Genomic DNA, 20,107 nt, shown 5'->3' with positions numbered 1-20,107 from the left:
CGGACTAGATGATCTGCGCAGGTCCCTTCCGACCCTAGAAACTACAAAGCTATGAAACTATCACACAATCAGGCATGACTCATTGGGGGAGGAGGGGAATTCTATATTCTACCTTCCAGAAACAAGTTGTCTGTTTTATATAGGGGTATGTGGTATGTAAGAAAATATGGTATATATCTGCCATGAGTTTACCAGGACATGTAATCTAAACTGATTACATACTAACTCTCATTGTTAGTGTATCATAAGCCATTTAGTGATATGTGCAATGACACTGTTGTAATATTTTATTGTAAATAACAACAGTGGGTGTGCTGATTTGAGGAATTAAAAACTGGTGATTGATGAAAGATCAAGTCTAATGTGATAAGTGGGTGTCTGGGGGGGATTTTTTTTAAGTGCCTGTCAACTGTGGGGTGTCTTTATTAGGCTACTCTCTTGTAAGTTGAATGCAACTGTGTGTTGACAGGTTGGAGACCTAGAAGAACCATTATTTTTGCTAGCTGGGATGCAGAAGAATTTGGATTACTAGGTTCTACAGAGTGGGCTGAGGTAAGTATAGAGTAGTAAAAAGCATGCTAGATGAACAAGCTATGAACTGTGCCTTCCTGCACTGAAGCCTATGGGAAAGCCCCACTTCAGTCAGTGGGGCTCCATGCAGATGCCATGTGTCTATCTACACGGAGTTCATCCTAGGATCAGTGTGTAACTGCAATTTGAAGCACAGCTGAGCCTCTGTCAGGAGCTGTAGATGCAATCATAATATAAACACGTAATATAATCATGAAAATCTGCATGCAGTAGTTCTAAAGTGCAAAAAATCATAGGACTGTCAGCTTTGAACAGAACAATTAAGAAGTTTGATCAGTTATTGCCTGAACTCTTCCTGAATAATTTTTGTTCCTAATCCTATTCGTTTCAAAACAACCTGACCATATGCTATCAACCAACAAGTTTAACAAGTTTACCCTTCCACAACTACAGGAGAATGTCAAAGTTCTTCAGGAACGGGCGGTTGCTTACATCAACAGTGATTCTTCTATAGAAGGTGTGTCAATTTTTTTTTCCCAGTCTAGTGACTACATTTAATTAATTAATTAATTATCTTTATATGCCTCCCTTCTCAACAAAGGTTCAGGGTAGCTTCTACTAAGAACAGAATAACTTACACAACAGGAGAATGAAGAAGAGAACACAGCAACTTTAAAAGGCAGCTAGATGTAGAAGATGTGATACAGGGTGGATAACATGAGACTACATTGGAAGAGAGAAGTTTGTGGAGAAAGGACCCAACTCATTTCTCATTGCATCCTCATAGCTAATAGTACTACCGTGAGTGATACCTTAGGTTATCTATCAAAGAAAGTTTATTTTGTCAGTATAGGCAAGACCAGAAAGGGTCAAGATGCAGTTTTTATATTTTAATGAATTCATTTAATTTGAATTGAAAGCTGTTTCATAACATATTTACTTTGATACACAACCCTTGTCTACTCTACACTGTTCTGCCAACATAGTTCAATTCCCCTTTCTGTCAGAAGAGTTATTCCACCTCTTCTGAATGCAGGGTGGGAAAAGGTGAATGGGAGGAAGAAGGCTTGCACTGGTATCCAACAGCTAGCAGAGGACCTGTATAAACTCTTCCATGCCGTCTGCTAGCTGCCACTGACCCTTATGCTCTAGCAGCACAGCTGCTACAGTGGACCCACCAGGAACCCATGGATAATATGTGGTCTGGCAGTTGAGTTATGATGGTTGCTGCTGGCAGAACCAGGTAAAGTGTAAACAGGGCCATAGTTGAGACTTGGTACAATATCACACAGCACCGACCATTTTTACTCAATTAAGTTATTGCCTTACCTCGTACATGACATTATAAGACAACTTAGTATCACTTTGAGCTTAGCTTTTACTGGGGATGGCACATGAACATGGTAACAGCTACTGCAACCATCTTTGCCCACAGTTTGGGCTGCGCTTATGTGTGCTGGTGGGGCCAGCTGCCCAGGGAAGCCTTTCAGCTGTGATGGTGCCCCCATAGCAGCAATGAGAATACAAAAAGAGTGGCCATTAGGAGGAAGATCCACTAGTACATGGTTCTTTACCACTAGTACAGGTGCTCTGAAGGGCCAGCTGGCAAGAAGCTGGAGTTTATTTGCTGGTCCCAGCTTCAGATTTAGGTTCAAGACAATGCCTGTGTCACATCAAAGAGACTAACTGGTTCAGAGAGGTACAGTTTCATAGGCAACAACCTACTTTGTGTGATGCTATGCATGAATTAGCATTGCCAAACACTGCCAGTCCATTCATAGCATCTGATGAAAGTAGACTGTTGCAGGGACACTGCTCTGATGCGCTGTAATTATAGCGCATTGGAGCTTGCTAATTAGCATGCTTCAGCCACCTCCATGTGGCTTGTGTATTCAGCATCCCCGCACCACAAAATGATGGTGGGGCACTTAAACTAAAGCTCATCAAATGCCCCCACTGCCACTTTGAAACATGGGACACTGAATGTATGAGGTGCTATGGGCACTTTAATTAGAGGATCTATGAGAGCCACTCTAATTAAAGTGACTCCACCCCACCCCACCCCTGGATCACATGTAAAGACTAAGGTTACATCCTGTCTTACTTTCTGCCTGACTTCAGATTAAATGACTAACTACCCCTGTGATCATGGGCTAATGTTCACTGACTCTAACTACTTCTTAGGAGCACGGGTCCACAAGTCAAGATTATTAAGGGGTGAGCTGCTGCTAGAAGGATCTGCTGTGACTTGGATGCAAGCCTTCAGAGCATTTGCAAGCCAAAAACTGAACTGTACACACAGGGGCACTTACAAATTAACAAACCACTGTGCACTGAGGGCATAGGACTTGCTGTTTGGCTTTTCAAATATTTTTATTTAATAAAGAGGTTTAATAAGAGCTGTGTATTGCGCATCTCTGGGCTGGAGTAACAGTGAGTCTGAGGGGGAGCATGCTAGATCTGATCTGTGTCTCAGTCATGTAAAACCAGTTTATCTTGCTTCCTGTGAGTGGGGGAGTTGAGCAGTTTTAAGGAATTTCTAACAGGTCAGGAATTTAATGTTAACCTGCTTTCTGTGAACTATCCTCATCAAAGAATGAGTGGGGGAAAATTAGAAGTAAAATTCCTTTCTACATTCTCAGTTGGAATTAAGTATAAAGAAGATAATAGAGCTCTTCCTTCAATTATGCAGTCAGTGAGAAAAGTAAAGCAGCATTTCATGACCAAGGAATCTCTCTCAAATGAAATAATAACTTTATTCCTGCTCCACATTCTCAGCACATGTTGGAACAAATCTTTTGGGTTGATTTTGGAGACAACATGATGTTGCAATATCAATTTGCTGCTTAATCATGTCAGGGATTCTGTTTTTCTCTGATTAAAAATTACAAATTCTCTGATTAAAAATGGCAAATTATCTGATTAAAAAAACCAAAATCCACAATTAAAATGAAACTGTTTGAGCATGATCATGGGTGTAATTTCTAATTCCTAAAACAATAAATGTTGGATATGTTAGTAATGTGATCCAGAGGGGCTTTTCCTTTTCCTCTTTTTTTTTTTTTTTTTACTTATTACATTGTTATAGCTGTCAGTTTAGTTTTATTGGGAGTTCATATTCTGTCTGTTCAGCACTGGTCTAAAGTGACACCAAAATCTATTAACAACTTTAACAAAACAGTCCATCAGATATGTGAAAGCTGTTGTTTCTCCCTTGAGACCACAGTTTGTTATCAGAGTTACAGTCACAGGATATTATTGGAGTCTCTAGAAAGACTGTTTTACTTCCTAGTCTGGCTTGGAGATGATGAGTTTCTTTTGAATGTAGCCTTTGCACCCATAATTATAACTGTTATTTGAATACTGAGTAACTTCACTGTGTTCCATGATGCGTTAAGCTTCAGGTTGATGCAGATGCAGGAGCTGCTGTCTGCTTATTCGTGTGTGGTTCTACTTGTAAGTGCATTGTATATATAGGCTGCCTGTTCTCTGTAGTAAGAATGCTGCCTCGATGGGCACATCTATATGAGATGCTTAACTGCACAGTAGTATAGTTTACTGTGATGTAAGCATGTGGGTCTACACATGCACAGTTACTATGCAGTAGAGCTCCCTAATCCTGAGTAAATTTGCTACCTGAAAATGCAGGTAGCAGATTTACTTAAGATTAGTAATGGTGCAGTAGCGCTCATGTAGGCACCTAATCGGGAGCAAAATCTGCTCCCGGTCAGCCATCCACAAGGGGATGGGAAATAGTTCAAGTCCAGGCTGTTGTGGTAGAGCCTGCCCCAGCAGCAGGCAGCTGTCCTCCTGCCATGACCCTAACCCCCTGCTCCGAAATCGTGATTGAGGCGCGGGTGGTGAGAGATGAGTCTCCCAGCACCAACTCCGAGGTAGCAGAACTGGTGCTGGGAGCTCCCTGCTGGCAGGGGCAGGGGAGCCTGTTCCCCACCCAGCTCCATGAGCACTAGGGAGTTTGTTCCCCACTCATCTGCACTCACAGAGTTGGGCAGGGGACAAGCCCCCTGGCTCCACCCCCAGCTCCAGACTTCGGGAGAAGAGCAGGAGACAAATTTCCCAGCCTCTGCCTAGTATGCAGGGTAGGGGCTGTGAACTGTCCTGTTCAGGGACAGGTCCCAGCCCCATGCCTTGATTGGGTGATTGATGCACAGGGCTTAGAAAGAGCTACAGGGGTAGGTAGGTCCCAGGCCCCTGCCCTGATCTGCTGGTGGGACAGCTAGCAGTGAGCTAGTTGGTAGCTGCCCCACTGATGGATTGGGGCAGGGGGCTGGGACCTGCCCCACCCCTGCAGCTCTTTCTGGTGTCCCTGCCAGCCCCTGGGCTAGAACCCAGGGTGGGTCTAGGCCCCCTCCTCCTCTACCCCCTCCCACCAGTGGTGGCAGGGGCCCATGGCAGAGCTACAAGGAAACTTGGTGCAAAGAGCAGCAAATCTGTTCCCTAATCCCTATATGTGTAGACACCTGCCTGAAAGTGCTTACTCCAGATTAGTTTACACCAGAATAAATTCAGGCCAGAGCAAATGCATGTGTAGACGTGACAAAGTTCTGACACAAAAACTTATCTCTACTGGATGATCACTATACTTGCAGTCAACAAAGACACTCAAGGTAGATGCTCTCACTTTATAGGAAAGAAGAAGCAGTTGGAAGGATTGTTCTGTGCAGCTCCCTCTGGAACTTGCTGTCTTCCTTCCCCATCCAGTATAGATTTGCTAATACTAATAAATAATAATGCTCCCTGCCTGCCACATTTGTATATTGAAAAATCCGTCCTTTTTCACAGGGTTCAGGAAAGAGTGGAGTTGGGGGAGGAACTTTGTGTTCATGGGACAGGAAGAATAGTTTTCTAATCTTAGGAACTCCTAAGGGTTTAAATTTTATGCACTTGTGTTTTATAATCTATAATGCAAATGCATTAGGTTTAGAAGCAATCTGTAATCTGATTCTAAATGCTTTGTATTTGTGTGCATTTTGAGCCAAAATCTGCAGTCCTTGCTTGGCCAAATTTCCCTGTAGAGGATCTCCCCTTGGAGAGCTTTGCCCAAGTAAGAACAGTAGGCTTGGGTCCCTTAGGGGGAAGACAATACTGCTTGAAAAAAATTCTTTATCTGTTTTTGGTTTTCAGGCAATTACACTTTAAGAGCTGACTGCACCCCTCTCCTCTACCAATTGGTGTATAATCTGACAAAAGAGGTACAAAACTGAGGTGTTTACTGCATATGGCTTTCTCATAACTGACATAATACTCAAGTGTATGATGAACTCCTTTATGCTAGACACGTTATGCAGCATTTTCAAGGTGTTTATTTCTTTGTCTCCTCCCCTTATTGTAACTCTGTCCTTCTTGCATTCCTGTCTTTTTTCAACTCAAAGACATTTCCCTAGGAGAATTGTATGCAAAAGGGGGACCCTCCTCTGTCTAAACCCCAAGTTGGACACCTCCATTTAGAAGCAGAGAATTGGAAGGACTTCTCAGGCACTTCATCCAGCCGACTTCCTGCACAAATGGAGAATGTGCTGTTCCTAAGCCATGCCAGACAGATGGCTATCCAGCCTCTTTTGAAAACCTCAAATGGAAGAGATTCCTTAGTGTCTCTAGGTAGCATGTATTATTGTCCTACCTCTCTTGCTATTAGGAAGTTATCCTTGAGATTTGAACTAAACCTATTTTTGATGCAGTTTAAATACATTCCCTCATGTCCTGCTCTAACAAAGGATGCCAACTATTTTCATCCTTCTTTATGATCCCTTCAAGTATTTGAATTTTTTTAAACTGTTGGCATGTTGCTGCTTAATTTTCTTTTCATCCAAACTAAACATACCTAATTCCTTCAGCCACTTCTTGTACAACTTGTTCTTCAACCCCTTTTATCATTTTCATTTCCCACCTCTGGATTCAGCTTCTCCACATCCCTCTTAAAAAGCAGAACTGCCCACAGTGCTCAACCCAAGATCTGACCAATGACATTTAAACTGGTGTTGTCGCTTCCTGTGTCCTGAATACTTCTGTTAGCATGTAACAACATCACATTGCTGACCTGTGTTGAATTTGTGATTCATCATCACTCCTGGACAGGTCTAGTGCCAAGCCAATTTTCCACTATTCTGTGTTTTGTGCATTTGGTGTGTAGCACTTGTTTGTGGTGAATTTTGTAAAAATTATTTTTTACAGCCTAGTCCTCTAATTCATCAAAATCCCTTCAAGGCTTACTCTAGTATCTTGAAAGGGTTTGCAACCCTGATGAATTTTTCTCATCTGAAAATTAGACCAGTATATTGTTTATCTCTGTACCAACATTGTTAATTCAAATCTAAAATAGCACTGTAGCCAGAGCAGATTCCTTTGGTACCACACTGGAGATCTTGTGTTGGTCCCATTCATTTATAGTATTCTTTGCTTGCAGTCATTCAACTAATTGTCCATGTAATGGTAATTCTGCCTTGCCCAAATTCTACTTCCTTTCTTTTAAGAAAGCCTTGTGTGGATTGTGTGGAAGCCTTTAGATAGACAATTCCCATCAAAATACCAGATATTTGAAAGACACAAACATATCTAGGCCCTGTGCTGATGTTAAGCATTTGAATGCTACAGAAATGTAATACAGAACAATGAGTGTCCCCATAAGCACTCAATAATGGAATACCCTTTTCTTGTCAGTGAATTCCCAGAAGTACATTATATTCATTCATATTTTTCAGTGGTTCATTTATCACATAGAGGTAGGTATATTGTAAAGAGCTGTCACTGAGAAGTCTGCAGTCTCCAAGTTATTTGAAGTTGGTTTTGGAACAATCTGTTTTTTATTTCATTAGTTTGCAGACAAAAAAAGACCAAGCTGTAACTGTTTTTCTTTCTCACGCATCAAAAAACAGTGTTAGCATTTTTCTGAGTCTCTGTCTTCAGTTAGAGGACATTTTCTTAATTTTTTTTTTCCTACTCTGCTGTCTTCTTTGGAGGGGGGGACCTAAAGGCTTGTGCTATAGTTTTTTCCTTATACGGGTCTGCTGCTTCTTGCTTTGTCTCAACATACATGGACATTGTCAAGAACTCAGGTTTTTGGACAAAAGGATGTTCATGCTTGATATAGTCATGCCTCTGAAGCAGCTAAGTTATACTACTCTCCTTAAGATTGTAGCAGATTCCCTGCATATATTGAGAGTCCAGCTATGGAGAGAGACAATACAAGATCCAGTCCCATTTTATCCTTTGAGACAGGGAATTGATATATTTGAAGTGTTATTAGCCATATGCATAGGGTTGAATTTCACCTGTGGGAAACAGCAGGGCAAGGAGACGGTTACATTTTAATGCAAATGTGGATGGAGGCTATATGTAGGTGTCAAAGTAAGTTTGTGCTAGGCATAGTCCTGAGCAGAAATAGGGCTCAAGATGTCTTATGAGGTCTTGAAACCTTATAACTGCATTGCCTGATTGCAGAGGTGACTTCAGAGGAATCATAAGCTTAATCATGATCCTGAAGTGAGATGCTTAGCTACTTGCACCTTCTTTGGCCTTCTTCCCATTGCAAGGCTGGAATAACTACATAGTCACATGGTAGCACTTGCTTTAATGCAGCATTAGTCACCTCTGTCCTGTTTATCATGTTTTATCATGTGTTTATACTTGCAAAACTGTATCTGCGCTATGCAGATCCCTGAAGTCTGGGGGGAGCTCGCTCAGTCCTAGGACTGGATCTAAGCCATTGCAGATAACAAGAAGAGTCTTGTAAGGCTTGTTAGGTGAAGAAGAGAGCAAATAGTTTTTATATCATCTGATAATAGCTTGGCCCACATAATCGGGATAAAATCTATACACGGGCACAGAGTATTTTATTCCATGATGTCATAGTTCAGCTTGCCCTTATTAATATGTCATTTTCAATTTAGCCCTAAAGTCTGACCAAACTGCCCTGGAAATGACAGCTGGCAGGCAGTCATTTCAGAAAATTGTTGTTTCTGTTAGCTGCAGACCTGATCTTAGAGGTCAAAACCTTTAAAATTTCCAATATATTTTCAGTGCTGAAAGTGAACCTCTACCTTATTTTTGTAACGGTTCATCAAGCAAATTTGTTCATGGGGCACTTTCATGTGGTTCTCTCTCGTCAAATCAGTGTAATTTTAGAGACCTTTTTAAAGAACCCCACTTATCTGGCATTATAATCCTTAAAGAAGGAAGGCCTGTGCTTGGGTTCCTGGCTCAGGAGACCTAGAGTTGCTGTGCAGCTGAGCCACAGTTCTAATAACCGTGGGCAAGTCATTTTATCTGATCTCAGCCTGTTCCCATCTGTATGATCCTTACCTTGTCTACTTGTGTTTGTGATTTGCAATTTCCTTGAGGTAACGATTGTTTATCACTATATGCAGGTGCAATTCACTGTGTAATAGGGTCTGGATATCACTTGAAACTCTAGATGCTGCTGTAATATAAATAATCATATCTATGATTCAGAACCTGCCCTGCAGTACAGTTCCTCATCTTGCACAAAGCAGCTATAATGCAGTCCTAGGCTGACTGTGAAGTATTTCCCCTGCATCAGCAGTACCTTGAGTAGACTGGGGCTGTCTGTTTCCAGCCTCTGGCATGGAGGATATTCCTAATGGGAAGACAGTGAGGCTGGGGAATTTCTGGGTGTCGAAGCAGTCTCTTGGGACCATGGGGACTAGATATAAATCAGAGGATCCCAACTGGTCCCAGCACTGAACTGGTGTCAATGACTTGGCCATTCTCTACCCGTTCTAAGTGCATCTGGGATTCAGCCCATAATTGGGGCCTATGCATTGTAAGGTCACGTGTGTGCCTGTGAGTTTAGGTGAAGGAGTGTATCAATTAGCACTTTACATCTCTAAAACTAAATTAGAAAGTGAGGCATTTTTAATAATAGCATGTGCTTTGCCTCTCCAGATCTCAAGCCCTGATGAGGGCTATGAAAGCAAGTCTCTCTATGAGAGCTGGCTTGAAAAGGACCGCTCACTAGATGATGATGATGATGATGATGATCAACCCAGGTAAGTCTATTAAACTGTAATAGGTGTTCCCCTCAATCCCTCCTTCCCTCGGTATTTCAAATGCTTTGCAGGGTTTTGTTTGAAGGACATTTTCAACATTTGCAATACAAAACTTTCCGGTAGAAGGTGACCATCTATGATCTAAGAGCGCTCTATAAATCCACACCGGTAGCATCCCTGCCAATTCAAAAATTAAATCTCTGAATGCCTAGAGGTCTTATTAATAAAATGCACTGGAAAACAATTGTAGTGTAGTCATAGATGTATAGGGACTTGAATGGAGCTCAAGAGATCTTCTAGTCCAGTGGGGCCAACCTTCTTTGTAGCCATGCCACAAATTAGCTTTGTACTCCTCACAAGTGTCACTCTGATTCGTTTCTTCTGATTGCTCTGCTTTCTGCTTCCAGCCCTGTGCTCCCTGCCTGATCTGATGTTCTCCTTTCTTCTCTCTGCCCCTTCTGCCCCTGTGGTCCTTGCCCCATCCCCGGTCAGCTACATGCCACACACACAAGCTGCCTGCACCACAGGTTGGCCACCCCTGGTCTAGCCCAATCCCTGCACTGATGCAGGATCAGTCAGTTAGGATATCCAAGTAGTTGAACTACTACTCCATCCAGTTCCTTTTAATAAGTCTGAACGCTTTTGTACTGCTCTATATTTTTAGATATAGTTGACTGTAAAAGACTAACATCTCAGTATATTTAAATATACAAGGTGACCTAGAGCAAACATTGCTGAATTCTAAAAGATCCCTTTTGGAAATTATGCAGCTATTTGTGTGCTCCTGACTGGCAAAGGAAAGTCCCTAATTATGAAATAGAAGTCATTATACTATTAAGGCAAGTGGGTTTTAACAAACGTTACTTGTCTCAAGTGCCCCAAGCCTGTGGACCCAGCCTCCAGCCCCGACTCTCATAAATAATCCCAGTAAATTAGTGAAGTTATTTTTCACCTTTTAAGAGCTGCTTTCCAAGTGGATCATCAGCTTTACTGGCTTCAGTAAATCCCCGCTGGCTAAGCAGCATGTTAAATATTTTTGACGCACACACTGATTATTTTCCTAAAAGCATGTGTATGAGCATAATAAAAACCTTAGCCAGAATTTTATGTCCGCTCCCCCCCCGTGCCCCTCTCCATTTATTGAATGATACTTTTATTTTTGGTTATGTGACCATATCTATCCAGTAGATGGTGGTGTTCACCTGTAAGTAACAAAGGCAACTGCCTTTTACACAGTAGAAATTCTTTGCCTAGCTTTGACTGTATGGTAATCTCCCACGAGTATGGAAATACATCTTTGTTGGTAGTCCCCTAATTTATTTGAGTGTTAAAGAGGTTTTTAATGCTTGAATCCCCTGATACTTATCTCTCTCACCTCCTTTCCCCAAGTATTCTACAGTGATGACTTTGTCCAAAACTGTGTTGGTTTGAAATTTTGCTAATAGCAACTTGCATAAATATTCACTCGTAGTCTAGATGCAGTCAGACTGTAGTCTCATTTTGGTACCTTTTTTTCGCTGCACATAGAATAAACAAACTGGGCTCAGGCAGTGATTTTGAGGCTTACTTCCAGCGACTGGGAATTGCATCTGGCAGGGTCCGTTATACCAAGAATAGGGTAAGTCCTCTAAGTTGCCTGACAATAAAACCAATTTGTGGCTTTATTTTGAAAAGTTATCTGCTTGGCAGTTGTACACCTGTTTCAAAGATTTTTTTTCTGCATGTAAAAAGATCAACGTTGCTATTTTGCAAAGCAATAAAGACATGAAGAATAATTCACCTATGATAATGAGGTGTGCATTTTAGACGCTTATATTTAGATAGCCATTTGGTCACAGAGTAGTCTATAGCAGGTTTATCCAACATGCGGCCCGCCAAGGCATTTTCTGAGGCCCGAGGTACGGGAAATGAAAACAGTGTTTACTTTCACTCCCACCCCTTGTCCTTCCCCCAGCCCCTCAGCAGCTTCCTAATGGCTGCTGAAGGCTGGGGAAGGGTCAAGGTTCCTACATGCTCTGCATCAGCTTGACGTTGCCGACACGGTGCATGTGGGAAGAGGAGCAGCCATGTGCCTCTCGGGACAGGATAAGCCCAGCCGGAGCAGCGGGGGCTCAGCTGCACTTTCCCCAACCTGCACATGGCTCTGCCACTGCTTCTGCTGGCTGGTGCCAACCTAGCCAGCCTCCCCCTGTCCCAGCAGCACGTGGGAAGCCAGCATGGGGGGGGCCTCGGCAGGCAGGGTCCTGGTGTGACCTTTGCAGGGCCACCAAGGCTGTGTGTGCGGGTGGCTGGCCACCACGGTGAGCCGGGCCATGCGGGCGGGTAGGTGAGGGGACACCAGGACCCACCTGCCGAGGCCCCCCCGTGCTGGCTTCCCATGTGCTGCTGGGGACAGAAGGAGGCCAGCCAGGTTGGCACCAGCCAGCAGAAGCTGTGGCAGAGCCATGTGCAGGTTGGGGAAAGTGCAGCTGAGCCCCCGCTGCTCCAGCTGGGCTTATCCTGTCCTGAGAGGCACACGGCTACTCCTCTTCCCACACGCACTGCGTCAGCAACGTCAAGCTGACACAGAGCGTGTGGGAAACTTGTCCCTTCCCCAGCCTTCAGCAGCTCCGGCCCCCCTCAGGCAGTGCTGGCTTGTGGGGCTGTGCTGCTCAGGGGATAGAGATGTGGAGCTATTTATTTCTCCCCTTCAGTCTCTGGGGCAGTAGGTGGCTGGATGCAGAATGGGTCCCTCCTGCCCCTGCCCACCAGCAGCTACCATGAACCTTGCAGTAACAGGCAGGTGCAGTAGGGCTGCATAGGCAGGGTCTCCCTCTGGCCCAGGACACAGTGTGTTTGAATATGGCTCGCCGGCCCACTGGGTGATAAAGTTCATGATCCAGCCCCACATTCAGAAAGGTTGGACACTCATGGGCTATAGTATCTGTCTCTAGACAAAGCTATTATTCCAACTTTCATCAGAGTCTCCTTATATATATTATTTATTTAAAACTCAAGTAACATGTTTTAGCTAGCTAGTAAAAAATCGCCCTTCTAAAGGGCCTTACTAAATGAAAGGTTTGTCCAATTTTTCCTTTATTTTTGGAAGGCAACTGTCCAAAAAGTGTAGTTCTGTGTTTAACCCTGTTTATAAAATGTTTTGTTGGCAATGCTTGCAAAACTCTTACAATAAGATATCTGCTAAACTTGCATTAATTTTTCAGTAAAAAAATAAAAATAGAAAAAAGGTAAGATGGTTAAGAGACATCTAATTCTGCAATAAACATTTTTTAGGATTTATAATTGTGGAGCTCTGTATATTTGCAAAAGCTACATTATAAAACCCAAAAGGATGGAAGACTGATGCTGGGAGAGAGGTGAGGATGGGGATGAAGGGCTTGCCATGCTGCGTCTTGTGTAGACATGTCCAGATTTCTAAGATGGGTTCCTGAACTGTATCTTTTAACACTCAAAGTGGGTAGAGAAGTGCAAGTGATTACAAAGAAATGAACACTAGTGATCTAGTCCTCTGTTCTGATGAGTTCACAGCATTTCAAAAGCACAGCTATAAGATCAAGAGCAGTGGGAACTAATACAGCCAGTACAGAAAAGAGTTAGCATTAGAGGCTTTTTCAGGTTGGAGTGTAAGTAGTATCTCAAGGAAAAAAGGAAGACAACATGACATAAATAGTGAAAGACCATTCAATGTACAGGAAGTTTAGTTGGAAACAGTGGCAGGTTTGAGAAAGTTAGGAATGGAGAATAGGAGTATTATATTCCATTGCAAGGTAAGGAAGAGGAAACGAGGGAACGGATGTAGCTAAGTGTACAAGCCAATTAGTTTAATTGCACAGGATTCCAATGGGACTACACATGTATGGATTGGACACTCAGACTGGTTTTCTTTTTGGGTGCTATGCACAGACTTTTCAGAGCTCAAGATAATCCCAGAAAGAAGCTATAAAAAGAAGGAATGCAATACCCTCTCACTGCTGGGAAATACTCCATGGATTCAGACTGGTTTTGTTCCATAAGAGTTGCATGCAAAATCAGTGAGAGAGTGTCACACATCTGGATTTTTGTGTTTTCTCATGTGGAAGCTGAGGGATCTCTGGTAGCTTTAGTCCAACCCCTCAGGTAGTTTGAATTTAAACATCCCACATGCTTGATTTCCCCCCCACCCCTTCTCTCTTTCAGAAAGCAGACAAGTATAGCAATTATCCAGTCTACCACACTGTCTATGAGACTTTCGAGCTAGTAGAAAAATTTTATGACCCCACGTTCAGGAAGCAGCTTGCTGTTGCCCAGTTACGAGGCAGCCTAGTCTATGAGCTTGCAGACTCGCATGTCATTCCTTTTAACTGTCAAGATTATGGAGAGGCCTTAAGAAAATATGCCAAGCGAATCTATAATTTGGCCAAAAAACATGAAGAACAGATGGAGACTTACGAAGTGTCATTTGGTGAGTAATTGCCCTGTGGTCTCCAAACACTTGGATGTCCTAATTTAATTAGAATTGCACCAAGGCAAGAAATATTGAGGGGTGGGTTTGTGCCCCTAAATAGCAAAACTGTTCCTTTGCATTTCAGTTGTGCCCTTGCACCAGAATTAACTCTTTTTAATTTCCCCAAGAAACTTCCTACTGTATAGCACAGCCTTAAAACATTGCTGTCCGAATATCTATTAAACCATTGCCTTATATCTTGCTCTTATCTGCAGTAACCAAAAGCCCCAGGCATAGACCATGAACCAATTGATACATGCCAGGGTATTATTGGCCCTGCTGGCTACAGCATTGCACTGCCAGCTCATGTTCATACTGTGGTCAATTATTACCCCCAGGTCTGTGGTGGCAAGGGATGTGGGGTCTTCAGTCCTGATGCCTGATGAGAGGCAGCAGTTGCACAAGCACGCATGACATGAGTTTTTTGACTGTGAGCAGCTAGGGGTGCAGGGTCCCCGAACCCTCTGGACTGATCTCCTTGGCAGCTGGCAGGCTTTGTGGCCACCCTGCTGTGCCTTAATGCACTCACTGTCACGATGTCACGAGTTTTGCTTGTCCACAGCTTGAAATGCAGTTTCCCATGAACCCCTGGACCTATCTCCTTGACATTTTGCAGGCTTTGTGGCCTCCACAGGGGCTAGCATGCTGGTGGTTTTGACTTTGCTGTTTAACACCTACATGTGACATGAGTTTTGCTTTCAAGATTTTGGGGTGTAGTTTTCCCAGACCCCCTGCACCTATCTTCTTGAAACTTAGCACACTTCATGCCCTCAGAAGGGGCTACCATTCCTGCAAGTTTCATCCAAATCGGGTTAGAAATGACAAAGTTATAGGCTGTTTTGGCCTTCCCCATTATATCCTATGGGCAAAACGGCGAAACTGTTTTGACGGGATGGAACGAATCAACTGTTTCGACTCAAAACAAAATTCAAAATGAAGTTATGTTCTGTCAAAACAGACCACTGCCAATTCACACAGCCCTATGGGTCTTATGTCCTTTGGACCCTGAGGAGCAGGACTGGACTCTGACTCCTGCAGGCGCGCAGATAGTAACTGCTGGTTAAAATATGACACTAAACATAACAATAGAGTTGTTATAGAAATATAATACTAACATGGCTCAAAAGTGATCAATTTTCTTCATTCTAATATCCATAGTTTAGTTGGAAAAAATGCTGTATTATGTTGAAGGCCCAATTTCTTGGGGGATAAAAATCAATGAAGAAAAAAAGACTCGGGGGGGGGGGGGTGTGTTCAAGGATTATTATACCAGAAAGACTAAAAGACCACACTAGTCTCTATTTCTTGCATGATAGAGGCGATACGACATCACTCCATGAATTCTTGATTGCACTACAGCATGCTATTTTGCCAAATAATCTTTATTTTAAAGTTTTCAGCAATGGAGAATCCACTACTGCCCCTAGTTCATTAGAAATATAAGACTTAGTTACCTGGGAGATTTCTTCAAGTTTAGTACACTTTGTTTGCAGACAACAATTTTTCAGCACAAAACCCCAATAAAAATAACATGCCACAACAGCCTTCTCCAACCTGCTGTCCTTTTGGTAGGAGGCTCCCCAGGAATAATTTTTAGCACACACACACATATATAAAAGAAATATATTTAGTGTCATTCTGTAGGATTTTTACTGGCCACTTTTCCTCAGCGCTATTAGCATTTTCTCACATATAGTGCACCCTAGAATATAACGCACACCCTGTTTTTGAAAGGCAGCAAAAAGGGGGGAAAAAAGCTCTTATTTTGTAGTATGGTTAAGTAAATGGGTAGCAGCTGCTGCCACTCAGTTACTTAACCCAGCTTGCTCCTGAGCCTGCTGTCAGCCCAGATGGGGCCCCGTGAACCAACCCCACAGGCCGGCCCAATCCATGGCGCCAGGTCCAGGGCTGTATGCAGGGTCTAGCCTTGGACCAACCCTGTGTGCCAGCTAAGTCTGGTGCACTGGGCTGGGTCATCCAGCTGGAGAGATCTCTGCAGATCCAGATCTTTGGCAGCATTTGGACAGTGGCAGCATTAATTGTTGTGGCTCCCAGAGACGCCACTACCACCAAAACATGTCCAGACCCATGAGGGTCTATATATCATGCGTATGGTGCATACCCCAATTTCCCTTTGCTGATTTGGTGAAAAGGTGCATGTTTTATGTGAGCACTCAGTACAGCGTCACAGGAAGGGAGTGGCGGAGACAAGGGTGTTGTAGATGCAGAACTTAGTAAGTAAAATCTGTGCAGCTGTTTCTAGGAAGTAAACAATGTCTCGCATTATGGAGGAAGGCTAAAATACCCCCAACAGTTCTTGTTAACTTGAACTGAGGGGCTGGATTCCTTCTTGAACTGGTTTGGTTTGGATTGGTTTGACCCTGAGTGGATGAGCAAGACTTGCCAGCCAGTTACTGGAAAGGAGTCTCACTGCTGTTTAACACCAGCATTCCTGCCTGTGGCCACAACCCACGTGAAGGTCAAGTTTCTTTTCAGCTGCCCTCACGGGAATGTCAGACACTTGGAGCCACCTCATGTCCCCTAATTACTATTATCATATGATCCCTTTCTTGAACTTACCAAGATCCATCTTGAAGCAATCCAGGCTCTTTCTGAGCCTATTTTGCCAGGGATACCATTCCAGAACTGCACCTTTCAAATGGCTATTATCCTCAGTGTTAAAAATGTGCACGTTGGTTTTTAGTCTAAACCTGCCCAGTTATACTGTTCAGCCAAAAATATCTTTTTCTGTCTTTTTTTGGCTAGAGTGAAGGGCCTGTCTGTTATCAAAGTTTCATGCTTACTCATTTCTGCAGCTCTATGTAGATACTTACAGATGTGACCAAATTATCTCTTAATCTTCTTTAATAAACTAAATACATAGGACATCTTGAAACTGTCGCTTGTGGCCATGTTTTTCCAGTCCTCTAATCATTTGTGTAGCTCTATGAATTTGCAGCCAAATCAGCTTCTAATATACTTTTGCTTTATTATTATTCTTATACTAAAGTAGCTGGAATCATAGCAATCTTCTAGAGGGTACATGAGAGGAAGGAACAAGAAAGCAGAAAAGGGGGTAATATAAATGGGGAAAAAAAGAAGACTAATTGTACATTATTTCTGAGATTGTTCAGAGAGGGTGCAGTGCATCTATAATGACATGAAGTGTTCCCTTTTATTATCCATAACACAGAATCCTAGGGGTAAAACAGCAGTCTAACAAGCGTAAAATATTTGCCAATGCCAAAGGTGCAAAAATTGAAAGTCTGGCTCCAGGAAGTCATGGGGTTGGCTTTATAAATATAGGAGTAGGTGGGGTATTTTTGTTTTGTGGCATTTCAAAACGCTTATAAATAGGGTATACACTTCATACCTTCCTCTGCAACACTGAGGAAAAGATACTTTACATAATCACATGATTGCAGGGATTACCAAAAACACCTCATCCTACATTATCCATCATAAAAAAAAATAGCATATATGGATTTCCAACAACAAATGCACTCCTGTATGTTCAAATGACCTTTCTTTTTCATCTTAAATCCTCTTCTAATGCATGTGAAACCATAATCTGTTGATACAATACGCCTGTGATGTCAACAAGGGCTAAACTCTGTCCTTGGATGCATATACAATTCCCATCCAGAGGGAGCTACACAAATGCAGCCAAGGACCGACTTATCTAACAGGCTGAGAACTTGGTTCTCTAACACACTCGAAGGGTAAACATTAGGGAAAGTAGAGCGTGAACTAAGCTAAAGTAGAGAGGAAAAAGTAAGTGGCTATAAATAAACTTAAGATGGAAATTAGAATACGATTTCTAATGATCAGCAGAGCGTGATTCTGAAACAGTATGAATCCTAGGAGCCAGGAACCTGATTAGTTTTAAGATGAAATTTGATAAGTTATGAAAAAGATTATAGGACCTAGTTACATCAGGGAACTGGACTTCTGACTTGGTCTTATGCCATAGGATCCTGGGTTTCTCTATAAAGGACTAGTAGGAGATGCCTGACAGAGACATTTTTGCACCAACCAAGATCTTCTAAGCCACATGGCTCAATTTGAGTCCCATGAGTGCAGGGTAAACATGTCCTAAATCTGGACATGAGGACAAGACCTACCAAGAGGGAAGCCCTTCAGTCCTCTCACAGGTTGGTGGACATCACTCTTCTTCACGTAAACCCAGCATTTGATCTAAAGCTAAAATTCCCAGCCTTCTCCAACCTGCTGTCCTTTTGGTAGGAGGCTCCCCAGGAAAAATTTTTAGCACATATAAATGAAATATTTTTAATGTCTTTCTGTAGGATTTTTACTGGCCACTTTTCCTCAGCGCTATTAGCATGGTCAAAACACACTTTTCAGATTATGAGAGGATACTGAAAACCTTAATGAGTTAGAACGAAGCAGTAGGGAAGCTGCGAATCTTGGGCCAGGCAACACTTTATCTTTTTTTAAATCACTAATAATCACTATTAAGTGAAACATTTATTGTTTCAGACTCTCTGTGGGAGGCTGCTGTATAAGAATGAGCTCTTTCTATTTCTAGAACCTCTCTTTTCTGCTGTGAAGAATTTCACAGAGGCTGCTGCTGACTTCCACAGAAGGCTAGAGCAGGTTGACTTGAAAAAGTAAGTTAAAAATATGTCTTGACAAAGTAATATCCATGGTTTGCTTAGGGCCAAGCCCTCCTGGCCTTAATCAAAGAAAACTCCCTTTTGAAATGAATAAGCTGTGCTGGAGAGAGGGCTCCAGGACTGTAGCCTTGGCATCTTCTTTGTTTCTTGTGAACACTCATTGATGAGCAGCAACAGCTGGAGACCTTTTGTGATATCAGTGTTAGTAAATGCTTAGATAAATGAATATTTTTAAAATGTAAAAAGCACTCAGCTATGACAAATTATACTCTTTCTTCATTAGGAGTTTTAATAAAGAATTTTCCTTTTTTCCTGAAGAAGGGTTTTTCCTATTTTGCTTTATGTAATGAAAGATCCCCTCAACCTAATGTGGGTCACATGGTAAGGTCTGCTATTGGATTAGTACATCTGACGCATGGTGTTTGAGACGGGTGCATTATGCTTTGCAGAGAGAGACATCAGTAAATTTTGTTTTCTGCCTGAATGGAAGGTTTAAGCCCCATGTGTCACTTTCCCCATTTCTAAGACGGAGATAATAATAGTGGTTAACCTAATAAGGTGCATTGGGAGGAATCTATAGTCCCAGGAACAGCCAGTACTTAACAGAGTCAAGCATTGTTTCTGTATGAAATGACTGTCTTCGTTGCTTATAGCCCACTTGCAGTGCGAAGTATGAATGATCAGCTGATGTTTGTGGAAAGAGCTTTCATTGATCCTCTTGGCTTACCAGGCAGGACGTTTTACAGGTAAGTTACTGAAACAGAATAACCCTGTTGCAAGGCTAGATAAGTGGATGTGCGCTGGAGAGGGCTCATGATGGTGGCAGTAACACCGGGATGCCTCAAAGCTCTCAGATTTTGGTTTGCTCTGAGGATCTTTAGTTACCCTGGTGTGGACCAGGTAGTGATGGCTGGTGTGACATGAAAGTTAATCCATTGCCAACCAGGCCTCATGATGAACTCTGTTGTGGTTTGTGTCTCAATCTGAAATTTAAAAATTAGTTCAAGCCCAAGAAAAGGGCAGACTCCTTGGACTTTGCTTTCTCCCTCAGTTTTCCCTGGCAGTTTTTAACCAAACTCATCAAGTTGCTTACCACAGGGTTTTTTAGCACAGGGTTTTAGCCTTATTTTCTTTGTACAAAGTTGTCACAGGAGTGTTCTGGGTTTTGCTGCTGACCGCTAAAGTAGATTTGGGGGTCTGAGGGGTTTTTTGAGTGCCCCATTCTTATGCAAAGAGAATCATTCAATGGGGTAAATGCAGAAACAAACTGGTAGAATTCACCAAATATGAATATTGCTACAAATAGTTTCATAGTTTCTAGGGTCAGAAGGGACCTGAGTAGATCATCTAGTCCAACCCCCTGCCATGGCAGGAAAGAGCACTGGGGTCAGACGACCCCAGCAAGGTGTTCATCTAACCTCCTCTTAAAG

General features: G+C 42.6%; 1 protein-coding gene across 4 annotated transcripts in view; it reads left to right on the top strand.

The window, feature by feature from the left end:
* Window positions 1-20,107, top strand: part of LOC109306784 (N-acetylated-alpha-linked acidic dipeptidase 2-like) — a 47,955-nt gene that overhangs the window by 24,757 nt on the left and 3,091 nt on the right. For all 4 annotated transcript variants that reach the window (XM_019530352.1, XM_019530350.1, XM_019530351.1 and 1 more), the window contains 8 exons: window positions 470-552; window positions 985-1,048; window positions 5,677-5,744; window positions 9,454-9,557; window positions 11,085-11,175; window positions 13,734-13,998; window positions 18,590-18,671; window positions 19,331-19,423. In XM_019530352.1, coding sequence (XP_019385897.1) covers window positions 470-552; window positions 985-1,048; window positions 5,677-5,744; window positions 9,454-9,557; window positions 11,085-11,175; window positions 13,734-13,998; window positions 18,590-18,671; window positions 19,331-19,423 — 850 coding nt within the window. The remainder of the gene's footprint in view (window positions 1-469; window positions 553-984; window positions 1,049-5,676; window positions 5,745-9,453; window positions 9,558-11,084; window positions 11,176-13,733; window positions 13,999-18,589; window positions 18,672-19,330; window positions 19,424-20,107) is intronic.

The sequence above is a fragment of the Crocodylus porosus genome, unplaced genomic scaffold (genome assembly GCF_001723895.1).
Source record: "Crocodylus porosus isolate Cpor-Errol unplaced genomic scaffold, CroPor_comp1, whole genome shotgun sequence".
Classification (NCBI taxonomy): Eukaryota; Metazoa; Chordata; order Crocodylia; family Crocodylidae; genus Crocodylus; species Crocodylus porosus.
Note: the sequence above shows the minus strand (reverse complement) of the source record. Positions and strands in the feature narration are given on the sequence as shown.